We start from the raw sequence: 15,488 nt of genomic DNA, 5'->3' as shown, positions 1-15,488 counted from the left end.
GATAGACTGTATAGTGCCGCACAGAGGGCTACTTATATTTGCGTACCTAGAATATCTTCTAGCACAGCCTTACATCTAAGATAATGCTCTAGGAAAGACCTACAGCGATTAATATACGGCGAAAGTAGAATGCAAGTAAGTGCATGTACCTCTAGGGTCAATAGCCCGAGCACTAAAGCCAATAAGAGGATAAAATTATACGGGGGGTGAATGCTTGCTTAGAAGGGGGTGTAGGACTACTAAAAAGGAGGTGTGTATTTGCTGGTCTCCTTAAACTATCGCTAAATATGAGAACAAAGGCCAACATTATCCTAATTCCGTTTGCAGATGAGGCACATTGACAAAGCGGGTGCTCTTATAACCAAGTGACACCTCTTTGTCCTTTTAAGTAGATACAAAACCACAATCTCTAAAAAAAAATATGCACGCCTTCGACATTCTGACAACGCATTCTACTCAATATCACTATGGCGCCTGCTGCCGCCCCAGCACCTCCGGCAGCGCCACCAGCTGTATTGACTGCAGAACCTGCGCCGACCAACGCCGCCGCGGTGGGCCATTACAACAACATTGTAGCTGCCGATAGACCAGCCTTCTTGTGGTACGTGGCTTGGTTCAGACGCAACGTTACGAACCCCAACTATTGGATAGGTGTGTGCCGCGTGATCGCATCACTTCGACTAACAATGCTGACGAGGAGATGATTTGAAGGCGGTCGCTGGAAGAACCTTGTCACTAAGTGGAACAATGTAGACGCCGATGGAGCGCACCAAGCTACGTATAGGAACTGGGCAGCATCACCACCTCCACCCCTACCGCTGAACTCGCCAAGGGCAAGGGATTTCCCAAGAATTATTGACAACAATTTGGATATGGACGATGTAATGCAAAGAGCAGAAGAGTTGGCAGTTGAGGGACAGTCACGAGCGGAGTTCCACAGTCTGAGGCTGGGCGGAGACCGTCAGTGGAAATGGTTGAAGCAGATATTCTATTCAGAAGATAGAAGATCAGTCGACTTATGGGCTCATACAGACGAGCAAGGGAACACACTGCAGGTACGTTCTCCCGGGCAGAATCTGTGTGGGCATTATTATGATTGGCCAGCTGACTGCCATAGCGAGTGGTCGTGAGAATGAGCCCGTGGGAAGAGGAGAGGTGGCACCAGGTCTATCGGAATGAGATACTTATACACACCAGATTGACAGAGACGAACTGTGGGAGCATTGTGCCGTTCTGGGGCTACGCAATTCGTATTGCACCGGTGGAGGACCAGTTTGGGAACCTGGTTGACGACGATAGTGAAGAGTGGAAAATCTATACTTACCTGAAATATGCCCCTGGGGGCGATCTGAGTGAACTTCTGAATCGGCATAGACGAGCAAAAAAGCAAGTTCTCAACGATGTAGCCATTCCTTAGCCAGTGAGCTGACAGCTAGTACAGGCGGATCCCGGAGCCATTCATCTGGCACGCGTTCGACTCTATGATCGACGCTCTCTGGACGATGAACTACGGGGAGTGCTACAAGAACCTAGAGACAGAGCGAATCAAAGTCAAAAAAGAGGGTGACATTCCTCCGGACAGGAGACCCAAGCCAAGCGAGCTTTTCGAAGGCGCCGACGACAACTGGGAGCACATTCTTCATTTGGACCTCAAACCCGCGAACGTCTTCCTCGCAGACCCGTTTTCTGACTTCAGGGCGTATCAAGTCGCTCAGATTGGTGACTTCGACTTGTCGTACCAGGTGCCGCTAGGCCAGGAAAATGAGATGGAGGATTGGAACACAAGTCCTTTAAATCTACGTGATAGGAGATTTGCTGGAACAAAGGGATGGAAGGCTCCAGTGTGTCATGCAAAAGCTCCAGATTTGAAAGTCTTCTGCTAACGAATTCTAGGAAAAAAAGACGCTCAACTATGCAAATAATACGGAAACTAAAGCTCACGTGTCATGGATCCCGAACGAGGAGTCCGACATATGGGTTATTGGCCAAATCGTCTGGTCTCTTATGCATTGCGATACCGAGAGCGAGGTAATCCTGGATGGACATCATGAGTATCTTACAGGGCGAAAAACTCTGTATACCATGGATGCGCGGGAGAAGGCCTTCCGACGACCACACCCAAGTGAACGTTCTAATTATGCAGAAATGTACAGCCGCAAGCTTGAAACCCTCGTACACAAGTGCTTGAACTGGCATCAAAGTAGCGCGAACGTAATTGGTAGCTTGAAGAGAATGCCTCTATATCTTCTAAAACAGGAGACCGCGCGGGGACGGGGCCTCTGTTTGAAGCACTATGGCCTTGATTGGGAGAACATTCGCGACAGGACGTCTATACCAAGGTTCCTTCAAATTGTGGAGATGCTAGATTAATTTCCTTTGGGGCGGCCTCCTCTTGATAGCGATCCAAGGAGCGGCGGCGACGACGACGGTGGGTGTGGGAAGAGACCGAAACGACGGAATGAGTTGCAAGGCCAGCGACCGTCGAAACGGCAGGCTGGTCAGCGAGAATCGGCTCGATCTGGAAGCCCCGAATCGTGGCATGGAGAGTGAACTGGACGGAATGACGCCCGTGTACTGTTAGCGAAAATTCGGGGCGTGGCATAGCGAGATAACGAACCACCCATGCGATTGTCTCAGCAAAGGTGACTTGAGAGCGCACTTCATTGATCATTACAGCACTTTCAATTCTATGGGCGCGATCTGAAAGTGCGGACTTACTTGAAGGACTAGGGCAGCCCGATTGCATGTCGAATCATAGTCCCGGAAATGTAGTTCCCACAAACTCCATATCGTTCGCGAGAACCTTCTCCAAGATCTTGAACCCGAGTTTAATAGCCTGCGCCGTCTCTTCTTTCATTACTGACTCCGCTTTTGTAGACGCAAAAGTCAAATCTACCTCAAATTAGCACGATACCGATCAGAAAGTAAGTATCTTGCACATACAAGCTGCAAAATGCGCCGCAGCTCTCTTTTTAAATAGGTCATCGACTTCCCCACCACCTTCTCTTACACCCTCCCCATAGCCTCTCAAAAAGTTCCCAAAAAGCTCTCGTCCGCCCTTAAACCGATCCAGCAACCACGCGTCCGCGGCGAATTGCGCAACATCTGACGACCCACACCCATCATGCACCATCTCCCAGTCCACAACTGTCAGTTTGTGGTTACTGAAGCCGTACGCAACTGCTGATTGCGCCACGATGTTCTCCGGCGAGAAGTCGCCATGACAGACACACGCGGATTCGGATTGACCAAACGCTCCATACTTCGCATTGATGCTTTCAACAACTGAAGCATCATGACCCCATTCAGAGAAGATACCTGGAACGGTATCATACACTTTTCGATACGCCTCTTTTGCGCTCTCGTTCAAGAACGCATTTCGCGTCTCTTCCCTGCGCGTCGAAGCATGCAATCGGGCGAGCCATTTGCCTATTCGGCGGCCGAAGAGGGGGATATTCAGCATTCGGTTCCTGTAGACCTCGTCAAGCGTACGAAGACCCGCGTCGCTAATTTGCAAGATCTTGTCGTCTGCGTCGTAGAAGCGGAGTGCGGGGAGGCGTAAGATGTCATCCTGGGGAATTATTTTGAGGAGCTTTTCTAACGCTTTCTTTTCAAAATCTAGGCGGTCTGTGGAGATTGGAATGTCTGGACTGTCTTTTGAATAGGGCTCCGCATGTTTGATGATCGTGCTTGAGCTGTCTGGGGCCTGAATGCGCCAGACAAAGTTCGTGGAGGCGTTGAGGGGTGTTACTTTCGTGAAGGGTATGCCGCGGGCTTTCAGGGCTTGCTCCAATTCGACGGTCGTCTTGATGGCCATCGTGGGAACACGATATAAAGTCTGATGCAGTTGAAATCAGGCTGCCTTTCGATTGACCAGCTATTTGCTCATTGGGGCACCCCTCACAGTGGTGTCGACCGGGAAAGAGCGCAGTCCGAGCAGTGGTATTTTCGCGTACTTAAATTTATGACCTAGTGATGTAATTGCAGATGTTGCGATGGATTCTGTTTCAATATGTTCGGGCGGAGGGAAGATAGAGAAGGCGTAGTCATGACAGGATTTCTTACACCCGATGACAAAAAGAGTAATTTATCGCTTCTTTGGGACATCGACGTGTATTCATGTTCTCAACGGAGCACCTACACCGAGATCCAAGTAGAATACTCCGCGTGATGAACAAAACATGGAGGTCTGGAGCCAGTCATACAGCGGTATCGAACCGGAAAAGACAAGTGTTTTCGCACTCTCTGGTAACTATAGGTCCTGCAGCATTTGACATCGTCTTCAAGATATTTACACGTGATCGGGGCCAGGCAGACGGCGTTGTCACGCATAAAGCATCTTTTTGGAGCCATTTGCGTATCGATCTCGGAGCAATCACGGAAGAAAGTCAGTTCGAAATTGCCTCGAGATATGTATCATCTCGGAATTATATCCATATCAGACCCTCCAGCTGTAAAATCGAGCTAGTACATATAAAGCATCTATAAAAACCCCAAACATCGTCAAAAGCCCGCCAGAACCCCCACAAAGCAATATCAATCTAGTTAGTCTGATCTAGACACTTCGCACATCGCTGGTACGCGTGAGAGAACACAAGTAGCCTCTCACACTCCTTAAAAAGCCGCAAAAACAACTCCATCAGCACTTTCAATTCCAGTCGGCCTGATTTAGACTTTCGGCGTTTCGTCGGTACGCATGAGATGTGTATGTAGCTGAGGCCCCTCAAGCACCGGCAAACACCCGCCATCAAATGTAATGATACCACCCGAACGTGGCGTTCTATTTAGCCAGTGCAACACACGTGTGATTGAGAAAACATGTAATGGAGAGGTAATCTTCCTGGCGGTGTTCTACGTATCCTTTCGAAAGCTAGGGATGCGACTCACATAGTTGACAACAACATAGTTGACAACAAATGTCTACCTCTAATACCGTTATATGTTTGTTCTTCGTTGTTGTCTCAAGACCACGACTACTGCTGCTATACGGTAGCAGCAGAGGTGTATTCCACCAACCAAACAACGGAAGTCCGTGACAACCCTGCTCCAATTATACACCTCTTTATGTCTGTGAGACTCACACATGTCCTCTGATGCCAACACCCTCCCAAGTCTCTCCTCTCAGCTCTCCTCCGCCCTCTCCAAAAATCCCGGGTCCCTCTCCACCCTCTTCTCAAACTTCCCCCACCATTCCTGAAACGCCTTCAACGGCACCACCTCCGCCCCACCAGGCCCCGACCCCGCAAAGCTCGCCAGAAAATCATACGCGTTCTTGATAATCCGCTGCGCAAGCACCTTCGTTGGGACCGCTACAGGCGCCGGAGTATGCCTCACAAGCGCCATCTCCGCCTGCCCCCCCAGCGTCTTCAACTGCGCCATACTCGCCGCCACCTGACTCGCCGGCTCAATCGATATCCCCAACATGACCATCTCCGCCTCCCCGCTCGCGCCGTTTATGTTTGCCCCGCTAACGCCTTCGTCTACCATCGCGTCCTCGTCGACCTGCCCGATCGCGCTGGAATCGCCGGCGGAGCCTTTCACGCGGAAGATTGCGCTCTCCTTCCCCTGCCCAATCGCGCCGAGGAAGCGGAAGTCGGGTGCGCCGGGCATTTTGAGGTATACCGCTGCGGCGGTGTCGGGATCGAGGGTGGTGCCGGGGAGCATGAAGACGACGATGTGGGAGAAGGATGGAGCGGGCGGGATGGCGAAGGCGAATTGGGTGTTTGAGAGGGTAGAGGCGCCGGGGGAGGAGAGGGTCAGGACGGGGCGCGAGGAGAGGACGAGGCCGAACATTGTGGGGTGTATATAGTGATTGCTGAGGTGTGGTTTGGTTGGATGGCCACTAAGGTGGGATGAGGAGATGGTGGTAGACTAGATGACTGGGGAAGAGCATTGAAAAGGGAGGGTGCGGTGGTGACTATGGTGAGGGATGCTGGTGGTTCGAGATTCTGGAGGCTTCGGGATTCGTCTATGGCGATTCCAGCCTTACGGTATCGATAAGCAACGGGGTTCGAGGGGAATTGAAAACAGACTACGTCACCTACGGTGCTAGGTTATTAACCTGCAACCAGGTAGATATGGCACCCAATCTAGCTCGCTTAGGACGCTGGCATTGCATTGCTACAGCACAAAGGCAGAAAGGGTGCGCCGAGTGCGCTATCACGTGGCTATCAAGTCTCAAGCGGCTAAGCGAGGCGAGGAACATCAAAGCTGCCCGACATTGACACCTTTGGATGGCCGCATCTCCAGAAAACAATAAGATATCGAGTTTCTGAAAACCTAGGCGTGTTTGCGGGAGCGTCTTTGATAGTTGTTGGAAGGCTAGAAAAATTATTGTGCCCGTGTGGTGGCTGCGCAGCTAAGTCGTGGATTTTGGTGGTGGCTTGATTATGCACTCGGCCGCACCCTGTAGCTTCCCGATACAGCAATTGCAGCGAGGCCGGCATTATCAAGCCCGAGCTTGCGAAATACTTCATCCATTCCGAATACCCCTGCACTGTTTCCGAGTATGAGCTTGCAAAATACTTCATCCATTCTGAATACCCCCGCACCTCTTCTCCTAGCATCCGGTTCTGATTGCCCCAGCTGCCTCACGCTACACACACTAGCAAGGAATAGCTAAGTGCTAGTAGTGTAGGGTTCCGGGGCAAAGAGCACCACTCTCAGAAGCTCATGCGTTAACATGTCAGGCCGCGGGAAGGCAGACTGTCGTCCATTGAGTTTGCTTGCTCTTCTTCCCCCAACGCTCTGAAGCTTAGTCTGGGCTCGATTCGTCTTGGTCTGCAATGTGCAGGGCCGCGAAGGCGCTCATTGTCGTCGGTCAGCCGTCCACACTCTGCTTCCAGGAACTGAATGTAGTCAATAGCATTGGCCAAGACGGTGGCCTTGCTGGGCCTCGGCGGGCCGTTTAGATCACTTGAATCGCGCTGCGGCAGTGTTGGCACGGTTCCCCGGAGGCGTTCAAGCTCAGCATTAATGCCCTCGCGATACTTGTGCTCAACTTGGTTGTGCGGCAAGCGTTGCGAGTCGGTAATATTGCTCGAGGCGGCAATGGGATCAGATTTGATTCGATTAACCCTGGGTCGCCCTCGCGTTCGTACCCGCTTGGGCTCTGGCCATGATTTCATCCTCAACACCATGTCGTCTCCATTTATAGCATCGGTCCCCGCATATAGGCCTTACAACCTTCATTGTATTCATACGCGAGCTGAAGGCGCCCTATTGGCGTAGAATACTCAGCCGAGGTGGTATACATTCCAAGTTTCTCAGCTCTCTCAAAGTCGCCTTCCTTCTCAATACCAGTATTTGTCAAGCTTGCGTTCCTTCTCCCATTTAGCCTAAACCTCATGCACTTCACAAATTAAATCAAACCTTGGGCCAAGCCGAGGCATGCTCCGCTCCGCTAATCCATCATATGGAGCGACCCACATCCAGTAAGCTCCACGAAGGCCGAAAGGCACATCGTAGCTTCGCCTAAGCGGCTCACCCCGTTCAGGCACCTACGCATGGCCAAACTTGTGACATCTACCGGCCAACCATACCTTCTTCTGCCGATCTCCAACATTCATTCTACCAATGGGAGCGAAGCGCTAGACTCCATACAGTAGGTCTATTTTCCGTAGACAACACCACTACCCAACCACGTGTCCACTTACCATCAGACGACCACCACTACCTACTCGCCCCTCTTCCACGTCCTCCAAGCCTGATGCTCTATGCCACACCTCCTCAGGTTAAACCCAGAGTATCTACCACAATTCCCGGACGAACATTCCAACCAACCTAGAAGGACCCTGTTCCCTTGTCTCGTTTCTCACGTTTCACCAGCAATCAACGCAATTCATTCGCCATTTCCCACCCTCAACATACCAATAAGCCTCAACCCAGCCCCAAATGCATTCCCCGGACTCCGTGGGTTGCCTATTACAGCACCGCACACCCTCCGCATTGCTTCTCCCGGCGGCGCGTACAGCACAGCATAAGCGAGTCGTCGGCAAGAGGCGCCGAAACGATATTCCCTTGCTTCCGTCCTTTACAATTGTATAAAGATGGCGACGTCCTATGGAGGGCGTCCTAGCCCAACGAGCTTTCTATCGGCCAGAGTCGCCAGCCAACCGGCAGCATGGTTCACCTTTCCCTCCCACTAGCCACCGCCGCCCTGGTCGCCTTCACGTCCGCCCTTCCCCTCCATCCCCGCCAGAGCTGTGCCACGGGCTTCCACATCATCGTCGCGCGCGGCTCGAACGAGGCTCCCGGCGAGGGGAGATCGGGACAGGTCGCTACGCTCATCGAGAACATGGTGCCGGGGTCTGATAGCGTGGCTGTCGACTATCCTGCTGCGATTTGCTGCGCGGACTTGTATCCCGAGTCTGTGGCCGATGGGATCACGGATACGATCAATAAAACTCATAGCTATGTGGCTACGTGTCCTCATGCGAGGATAGTGCTGGTTGGGTATAGTCAAGGGGGGAATGTTATGACGGATGTGTTGGCGGGAGGGGTGGCGAAGCCGGGTCCGTTGGAGGAGGCGTATCGGAAGAATAGTACGCTAATTCCCCTCTAGTGTTTCAAGATTGTGATGCTAACGTATAAATAGTCGCCGGTGTGGTCGTCTTTGGAGACCCAACTTATAGCACGGGTCAGTCGTATGACGTCGGCACTTCGACCAAGAACGGGATCTTTACAAGAAGTGGTGACGTATATAGCCTGGCACTGTTGAATACGTATGCCGCTGTGTTGAGGAGTTACTGCGATGATGGGGATCCGTTTTGTGCGAGTGGGTTGGACGATGATGTGCATTCGAATGAGGTGCCGAATCATGCCCAGGAGGCGGCGGATTTTATTGCTTCGTTGGCTTAGCTGGAGGAGTATCATTGATGGTATGATTTTGACGTTGGATTGAATATTTCTCTTTCCTCATCAGTGTCTCGATCCACCTTCCTCGACTCGCGCTTGTCTTGATTTGTGCTTGTCTGTATTCGTCAACTTGGTCTAGTACTCTCTAATCCATTCATTATCCTCTTGCAAACCCCCAAAAAACAATGAATGAGGTCTTTCAGTGTCCGCTCGTCACAATTTTATGCCAGACCTTGCTTATGATCTGTCCCTGTACATAAGACATTAGAAGGAGACACGGCCTCAGTCTTGGATGGTGGTTATTGGAGCTTTAGGTATTCGCAACGTTAAGGTTTCATCTTATATCTTGATGACGTTCTTCCGTATTGTGACAGTCCGTCTTTACAATAAGTCTTAGTCCGTCACAGTCTTCGTCTGGAAAAACTCCTCCGTGCCCACGTGCCGTTTGAATATGTCCCAGCCACTCGCTTTGACTCCGCCATGCTGGAGGTTGGTCTTGTCATGCACTTTTATCGCGTTGCAAGGAATAGCACTATTCGGATTTAGCGATAGCCTCTAGGGCCTCTTCGGCCACTTGATTATGGAAAGTGAGAAAGCTGGATTGGAAGAACTTCGAAGTAGTTCAGCTCGCTAAGACGCAGTCCTCAGCGCCTCTTGATTCAGGAGCTGTGGTGTTTGGGGGCAATAAAGAGGCAAGATCTGAACGGACTCTGTGGTTAAAGCAAGACTCCTAGCATTTGTACATTTGTTAGAACACATGCTTTACACACTTGGTTCGAGATTTGCTGGGACTTTCTCATTCCCACAAATTATGTTTTAGACTCGCTTACGAATCAAGAGACGGGGGATAGTAATTGGTACCTAGGTGGTTTTGGTCTGCCGAGAATTCGTCGACTACATGGCGCGAACGAGCTCGCTGACTGCACTATAAGGGCTCCAGCACAACACAGCGCCTCCAAATTATCAACCCCATTGGTGATAGGGACATTTACCAAGTCGTCCAAATTCGCATCAATCTTCCTTGCCGAGAGGGCATGTTTCGCGAAGCTAGATGGGAGGATGCTGGCGACGGCGAAGTCGATAATGGTAACAAGATTTCGGTCCAGATCAAGGATGAAATTCTCGGGCCATGGATCGCTATAACAGAAGACCATAGGCTCATGGGCGAAGTTCTTGGCCGGTGTCGACTGTCTAGTAATGCGGATCCACTAATTTTCCAGCGCACCTTTAGTCATATGAAGGGGCAAACACAGGAGACCAAGTCACCTCGTTTAGGTGTATCTAGCTCGGAGATATTCTGGTTTTCCAGTGGAGCCATGTGATCATCAAAGAGACAATGCTGAATTGGCACTCCGTCAATTGCGGCCGGGCGAGAATCTTGGGGTACAGGGATACGTAGGAGCTCCTGAAGACCAAATGCAACCAGGTTGCAGATGTCCTGTTTCCGAGTGGGGTGTTCCTTCACCAATTGGCCCATTGTCTAGCCAGGGATGTACTCTATAGCGATGTAATGCACATAATTATATTGGCAGGTGTAGTAGACTTCTGGAATCCGGACAGGCGACTGCAGCTGTTAGAGGCCGTGGTATGCCATCGTCTAGGCAGGGGCCTCTTTGCATAGCCGGGAGCTTGACTCCGCCCGCATGTAAGTGAGATCGCAACTTACGAACGCCTCTTCTAACGGCGAGCGTTGCTCCGATGCGGCAGGTGTTAAGCAGAGACGGCGAAGGGAAATAGATTACGGGGAGCTTAGATCCGCCGGCGGGCAAGTGAGATTTTTACAAGTGAATATTTCGCGCTGACTGCGGCAGCTATCCTAGATCCGAGAGTATTCTAAGTGCGTCTAATTAGGCTCTAGATGGATCTTTTCGGTGCCCGCATTTTATGCCAGACTGTGCTGTGATCTGCTACTGCACGAAGGGCCGTGAAAGAGAATGAAGAATAAGGGCAGACGAAGGCTGCGGTGGTCTGTTCCTCATCAGAAGATTGCATACGTAGTCTGTCGCTATCCTGACTAGGCTCGCTGCATGGGAAGTGCCTAAGTCAACTGAGTTCTTGAAGCACTAACAGTTGCTCATACAGAAAAAGCTCGTTATAACGTTTATGCCATCTACCGCTAATATACGCTATACCGGTCAACCTTCCGGTTACCGTTCTAATATTTGGCGGACAGTGACATGCGATGTAACGTTCACACACGCTATAACGTTCATACCCCTGGAACATTAGGTGAACGATATGACGAGCTTTTTCTGTATATGTTGTTGCGGGGTTCGCTGGGGAGGCTGAGGAAGTTCTCGACATGTTAGTGGTCGTGAATGAGCGGAGTGTGTCGCGAGCAGATTTAGTCACGCTTAGAAGAATTTGGACTAGCTGCTCGGCCCTCGAATCCTCGGTAGCGGGTGATTCTCGCTTCCAGTGAGCGACGTTATCTCGTCGCATTCACTGCCAGCAACGAGCACGTTGGCGCTAACCGGCCATTTCCTTGAGACGCAAGCGGATGCGGGGTCTGCCCAGTCTAGGTTCTGACTTTGTAGTGGCTATAGTGGTTATACCATGGAATCTGGCGTACCTTTGGTGGGTGGAACTGCTAGGGAGTGTTTTCATCTCGGCTGCTCGGTACAAGGGTTAAAGTCAATGGGAAGAGTTGATTAGCGAAACCCGATTAGCGAAAACCCATGTGTTGGTCTGTGCTTTAACGTACAGTTACCCCCTTGAACGGACAGAACACCATCGTGCACGAAACCAGGGGTTTCACACTGTAAACCACCCCTGTCCTGCACGATAGTGTTCAGTCCGTTCAGGAGGGTGGGTACGTTAATCCCCTGCTGCTGACAAAAGATACCCCGGATAACTACCTACCACATCTGACACTGCAACGTACGAGCCATGCATGCCTCAATACGTCTAATACGCTACTCATAGGCATCTTAAATCTACTGTCCTCTTCAGTCGAACCTGCAAACCATCCATCAACTCCCTCTTCGGTCCTAAGTATCTCCATCTCGAGTACCACCATAGTCTATCCGAAGCCACCTTGAAAAACCACGCCCATATCCAGCCCCAACACCGCCTGCTACCACCGCCCGTCATCTCAGGCCCCTACACCCAACTCGGCACCTACACCACCCTCGGCGGCATCAAAACCCACACCACGGGCCTCGCCAGCGAGATTTGGATCTCGTTAATTCGCTCTAAACATGGCCGATTAGGGGCTTAATTGGGTAATTTCGCGTCTCGACGAACAGGGGTAGTACAAACACGCCCAAAATCAGCGAAATTTTGGTTGTACACGCTCCCAATCGGCTACGAGGGCAAAGCGCTGACACAACCTAGTTGCTAATTGATTGGCAGTTAGGGTTCTTGTATAACCTAGATCTCGGCGATTTTTGGCTTCTTCTCCCTCCCGATCGCCGATCGGGGGCTTGGGATTCTCGGATGGTGGTGGACGACGTGACAATCTCAACGCCTCAATACTTTCGGGAGGTGCCAGTGCTGGCCTTAATGCAGCGGCTTGCAGCCACGGAACGATTGTCAGGCCATGGTAGCTCTATGCTGCTGTAATTCATCAAGGTGTTTCTCTCATCGGCCGGGCCTCACGATAAATCCTTTTCCACGAAAGACGGCCGCGTAGTCGGTCGGGTGCGGTTCCCTACAATAGTCGAGACTCGTCTCGTCCATCAGATGCAAGGAAGTTGGCGTCAATCTGGCACGCAAAATCGTGAGATCAGGCCCTCGCACCCTCCACTTGTATGCCCACCGAACACGACCGAACACCCATGGCGCCTGTCCCGGCAGTGCACTGAATCGAGGTATATATCAACATGCAACAGCGCGCTCGAGCCGCAATGGCCCGCACCACAACACCCAGCCTCGATGCTAGCTCCTTCTTCATCCCTTGACTCACCCGCGCACTCGGTGACTCCCTTTCAGCCTTCCCTGGCGACGCTTATCAGCATGGCGTTCAACTGGACCCCGGACGACTGGGGCATCGCGTCCCCAAAGACCAGCCCGCAATCCGAATCCTTCGACAAGTACGATCTCGCTGACGTCTGTAGCGTGCAGCACGACTACTCGGCTGATGAGTGGTTTGTGCCTGACGCCCGCATTCAGCCACCCGTCGGTTTTGCGCCTAACAGTCAACCTGGGCTCAGCTTGCCCGCCCTGCCCGCCCTGCCTGCCAGCCCTGCCTGCCATGGACCCTCTCTGGCAGGCTGAAGCGTCCATCGACCAGCTGGATTGCTTGGGTGTTGAGTCTGTTCAACGGAACACCTCCTTGTTCGGCGCCGTCGACACGTACGCTTACTCCCTTTCCCACAGTGCCTCTCCCCCACCATCACCCTGTTTTTCTGGCTTTTCCGTTAACTGCAAAACGCCTTCTACTGCCTCCACCGCTGTCTCTGGCCAGCTGAGAGCGCCAACTTTCCGTAGAGGCCATTGAGGAGCCGAGTGAGGTCGAGATAAGTTTCTTCGGCTCAACTTCTCCCGAACCCCGTTTAGCACACGTCACGTGAGAGATGAAGAAAGTAGTAGTGTTTGAAATCATATTAAATAGTCACAAAAGGAAGACACAGGCTTCAGATGCCATGTGAGGAATTCACTTCCCAGATGCCTCCAAAACGCCCGACTGTCCTAGCCATGGTATAAACTCCCTTTAATGAATCCAACAAAACACGCTCCTATGAGGCCTGCTTTTGAGGCTCAAGATCCGCTCCGCCAGTGACTCCTCTTAGATAGGCGGATCTGCTTTTCTCGTATCGTGTGGAAGCACTATCCATTGCTTTGCCCTCGCCTCGGGCGACTGTGGTTGTGTAGGTACCAGCAACAGCTATGATAGACAAGTCAGTTAGATGAATTGCAATCCATAGTAGGGAATTGACCAACGTACCCATGAAAGCGGCAAAGGCGGGCCAGAACGATTTAGCTGCGGCAGGCATGTCTGGATATGTGATTCGGAGCGAAGATGGTGGAGTTGAGATTGGACTTTGTATGCAAATAGCCGAATCTAGCGAGGTCGATGCGATGATTTTGTGGAATGCGAAACCGATGAATTGCAGCTGCTTGGTGGATGCGCTTGTAGTGATGGCTGTGTGTATGGAATGAAGCCGTCCAAGAGAAACGACTACCTCTATATAATAATTTCGAAAACATGAGTCTCAGCTACCTACCGGCCAACCCCGAGCCTCGACACCGAATTCAGTTCGTGAGTTGCGTGACACTACCCCGTCTTTACCGCAAAAGGCAGTGCGCTTCCCCACCAGAAGGGGCTGCGCAGGTCCTCGTCAGGTCATATCGTGACATTTTCGACGGCTGGATTGGCCAGATGCTGGAGGCAGCCAGCTCGCTTCCAATTCGGCACCATCCGAGCGAGCTTAAGCGCATCGTGCGAGGAGGAAGTTGGGAGGCGAGGTGGTGCGAACCGGGTTGGTGGGGTGATTGCAGCACGGTGGTGTGACTGATCCTGGGAAATCGGCTGAGGATGGGTTGGGGACGGGAGGCCGCGCCGGTTTCCTCGAGACCTGATTTCGACAGAGGGCTCTTTTCAGTGGTCGAGGTGAGATTTTTTTATCAGAATCTGCTATAATTCGTGGTTGATGGATGATGGAAACCGGGGAAGAGTTGGGGCTCGTGAGGTTGTGTCACCGCTGCTCAGTTGCTTCTCTGTGACGACCAACTCTATTCTCAACTTGATTATCCGAAAAGAACATCTTCATTTCCACGACCACTGTTCTTCCTTTCTACTGCTTATTCCCGACCTTTAATCTATCCTGTTGGGGGTCCGAAGAACCATTCAAGTCACGTGAGGTGCACATGACCCACAGACATCACAGCTCAAGTCGAGAATTGCTTCGCACACGCAAATAGGTACCAAGTATCACATACCAAGTACCACACATCCACAGAAACGATTGAACAGGTCGGGACATTACTGACTTATCATTGTTGCACTAATCTAATTTCACGAGATTATCGCTAGAACTTATATCCCCTTGGAATCATCCTAATTAACAAACACGGCGGATTCCCCATCGCCTTCCTAGGCCGTCCTAATCCCAGTTTCCCAAATCCCATCCATCCTGACCTTTTTGAAGGAGTGTCTAATAGCCGTATCCCATGCTAATGAGTTGTCGTGAAAATGAGAGGTAACCCGCCGATACATGTCGGCCGTGAGGGTTTTAATAGTCGTTGCTTCATGGGTAAGAAGTGTAAAAAATGTACAAAAGTTCCAAAGAAAAGGGGTTGTTTAAAAAGGGTATTTTGATTGTTTAGACGAGCGCGGCAAGGGCCATGGCGCCGGCGAAGAAAGCAGCGGCGGCAGGGGTGGCCTTGGCGTTGGCAGCTCCAGTGAACTGGCTAGGAGCCGGGACACTGGGAGATGGGCTCGAGTAGACGGGGATCGACGCCGACGGGACGTAGGTCGGGGCGACGTAGGTGGAGGGAGAAGACGCAGGGGGAGGAACCACAACCACGGGAGTCGACGCGGGGGGAGGAACCGGTGCGTAGGTGGATGGGGGAGGAACCACAACTGAGGGAGTGGATGCTGGAGGAGGAACCACGACTATGGGGGTGGACGCAGGAGGAGGAACCACGACTACGGGGGTGGACGCGGGAGGAGGAACCACGACTACGGG

The 15,488-nt window shown here is 51.7% G+C and overlaps 10 protein-coding genes across 10 annotated transcripts in view; 4 read left to right on the top strand and 6 right to left on the bottom strand.

Annotated features, from left to right (window-relative positions):
- Window positions 1-266: 266 nt before the first annotated feature.
- BDZ99DRAFT_458532 (uncharacterized protein) lies at window positions 267-1,062 on the top strand. Its single transcript, XM_033718939.1, has one exon. It carries the CDS (start codon window positions 468-470, stop codon window positions 702-704), a length of 237 nt encoding a protein of 78 aa, XP_033583657.1. The 5' UTR covers window positions 267-467; the 3' UTR covers window positions 705-1,062.
- A 244-nt stretch (window positions 1,063-1,306) lies between these two features.
- BDZ99DRAFT_141889 (uncharacterized protein) lies at window positions 1,307-2,106 on the top strand. The gene has a single exon (XM_033712693.1). It carries the CDS (start codon window positions 1,482-1,484, stop codon window positions 1,881-1,883), a length of 402 nt encoding a protein of 133 aa, XP_033583656.1. The 5' UTR covers window positions 1,307-1,481; the 3' UTR covers window positions 1,884-2,106.
- Window positions 2,107-2,752: 646 nt separating this feature from the next.
- BDZ99DRAFT_376987 (uncharacterized protein) lies at window positions 2,753-3,817 on the bottom strand (the record flags this gene model as incomplete). The annotated part of the gene is made up of 2 exons (XM_033715050.1): window positions 2,753-2,892; window positions 2,944-3,817. 2 exons carry the CDS (start codon window positions 3,815-3,817, stop codon window positions 2,753-2,755), a joined length of 1,014 nt encoding a protein of 337 aa, XP_033583655.1.
- A 1,117-nt stretch (window positions 3,818-4,934) lies between these two features.
- Window positions 4,935-5,916, bottom strand: BDZ99DRAFT_141867 (DUF775-domain-containing protein). Its single transcript, XM_033712692.1, has one exon. The coding sequence runs from the start codon at window positions 5,791-5,793 to the stop codon at window positions 5,122-5,124; it is 672 nt and encodes a 223-aa protein (XP_033583654.1). The 5' UTR covers window positions 5,794-5,916; the 3' UTR covers window positions 4,935-5,121.
- A 761-nt stretch (window positions 5,917-6,677) lies between these two features.
- On the bottom strand, window positions 6,678-7,235 carry BDZ99DRAFT_566487 (uncharacterized protein; the record flags this gene model as incomplete). The annotated part of the gene is made up of 1 exon (XM_033727586.1): window positions 6,678-7,235. Exon 1 carries the CDS (start codon window positions 7,137-7,139, stop codon window positions 6,678-6,680), a length of 462 nt encoding a protein of 153 aa, XP_033583653.1. The 5' UTR covers window positions 7,140-7,235.
- Window positions 7,236-7,684: 449 nt separating this feature from the next.
- Window positions 7,685-9,230, top strand: BDZ99DRAFT_458529 (cutinase). Its single transcript, XM_033718938.1, has 2 exons — window positions 7,685-8,543; window positions 8,597-9,230. Exons 1-2 carry the CDS (start codon window positions 8,123-8,125, stop codon window positions 8,857-8,859), a joined length of 684 nt encoding a protein of 227 aa, XP_033583652.1. The 5' UTR covers window positions 7,685-8,122; the 3' UTR covers window positions 8,860-9,230.
- Window positions 9,231-9,701: 471 nt separating this feature from the next.
- On the bottom strand, window positions 9,702-10,612 carry BDZ99DRAFT_543407 (uncharacterized protein; the record flags this gene model as incomplete). Its single annotated transcript, XM_033726787.1, has 2 exons — window positions 10,115-10,612; window positions 9,702-10,064 (listed from the first exon to the last, which is right to left on the bottom strand). Coding segments are annotated over exons 1-2 (582 nt in total), but the record flags the coding sequence as incomplete, so codon positions are not given.
- Window positions 10,613-12,127: 1,515 nt separating this feature from the next.
- Window positions 12,128-13,053, bottom strand: BDZ99DRAFT_471899 (uncharacterized protein; the record flags this gene model as incomplete). Its single annotated transcript, XM_033721742.1, has 3 exons — window positions 12,128-12,406; window positions 12,457-12,658; window positions 12,764-13,053. The coding sequence occupies 3 exons, from the start codon at window positions 13,051-13,053 to the stop codon at window positions 12,128-12,130; spliced, it is 771 nt and encodes a 256-aa protein (XP_033583650.1).
- A 453-nt stretch (window positions 13,054-13,506) lies between these two features.
- On the bottom strand, window positions 13,507-13,855 carry BDZ99DRAFT_458528 (uncharacterized protein). Its single transcript, XM_033718937.1, has 2 exons — window positions 13,745-13,855; window positions 13,507-13,684 (listed from the first exon to the last, which is right to left on the bottom strand). The coding sequence occupies exons 1-2, from the start codon at window positions 13,791-13,793 to the stop codon at window positions 13,536-13,538; spliced, it is 198 nt and encodes a 65-aa protein (XP_033583649.1). The 5' UTR covers window positions 13,794-13,855; the 3' UTR covers window positions 13,507-13,535.
- A 1,269-nt stretch (window positions 13,856-15,124) lies between these two features.
- BDZ99DRAFT_141685 (uncharacterized protein) overlaps window positions 15,125-15,488 on the top strand; it is a 1,335-nt gene continuing 971 nt past the window's right edge. Inside the window, exon 1 of the mRNA XM_033712691.1 lies at window positions 15,125-15,462. Coding sequence (XP_033583648.1) covers window positions 15,233-15,462 — 230 coding nt within the window. The 5' untranslated portion in view covers window positions 15,125-15,232. The remainder of the gene's footprint in view (window positions 15,463-15,488) is intronic.

The sequence above is a fragment of the Mytilinidion resinicola genome (assembly GCF_010093595.1).
Source record: "Mytilinidion resinicola strain CBS 304.34 unplaced genomic scaffold BDZ99scaffold_2, whole genome shotgun sequence".
In the NCBI taxonomy this organism is placed as follows: Eukaryota; Fungi; Ascomycota; class Dothideomycetes; order Mytilinidiales; family Mytilinidiaceae; genus Mytilinidion; species Mytilinidion resinicola.
This window is presented reverse-complemented; position numbering and strand designations above follow the sequence as displayed.

Excerpts from the sequence above, each read along its gene's own strand:
- BDZ99DRAFT_458528 (XM_033718937.1), bottom strand. The coding sequence starts at position 13,793 with ATGCCTGCCGCAGCTAAATCGTTCTGGCCCGCCTTTGCCGCTTTCATG. Across the intron at positions 13,685-13,744 it reads CGCCTTTGCCGCTTTCATGG|CTGTTGCTGGTACCTACACA; the intron begins GTACGTTGGTCA and ends TGTCTATCATAG.
- BDZ99DRAFT_141889 (XM_033712693.1), top strand. The coding sequence starts at position 1,482 with ATGATCGACGCTCTCTGGACGATGAACTACGGGGAGTGCTACAAGAAC.
- BDZ99DRAFT_458532 (XM_033718939.1), top strand. The coding sequence starts at position 468 with ATGGCGCCTGCTGCCGCCCCAGCACCTCCGGCAGCGCCACCAGCTGTA.
- BDZ99DRAFT_458529 (XM_033718938.1), top strand. The coding sequence starts at position 8,123 with ATGGTTCACCTTTCCCTCCCACTAGCCACCGCCGCCCTGGTCGCCTTC. Across the intron at positions 8,544-8,596 it reads GGAGGCGTATCGGAAGAATA|TCGCCGGTGTGGTCGTCTTT; the intron begins GTACGCTAATTC and ends ACGTATAAATAG.
- BDZ99DRAFT_141867 (XM_033712692.1), bottom strand. The coding sequence starts at position 5,793 with ATGTTCGGCCTCGTCCTCTCCTCGCGCCCCGTCCTGACCCTCTCCTCC.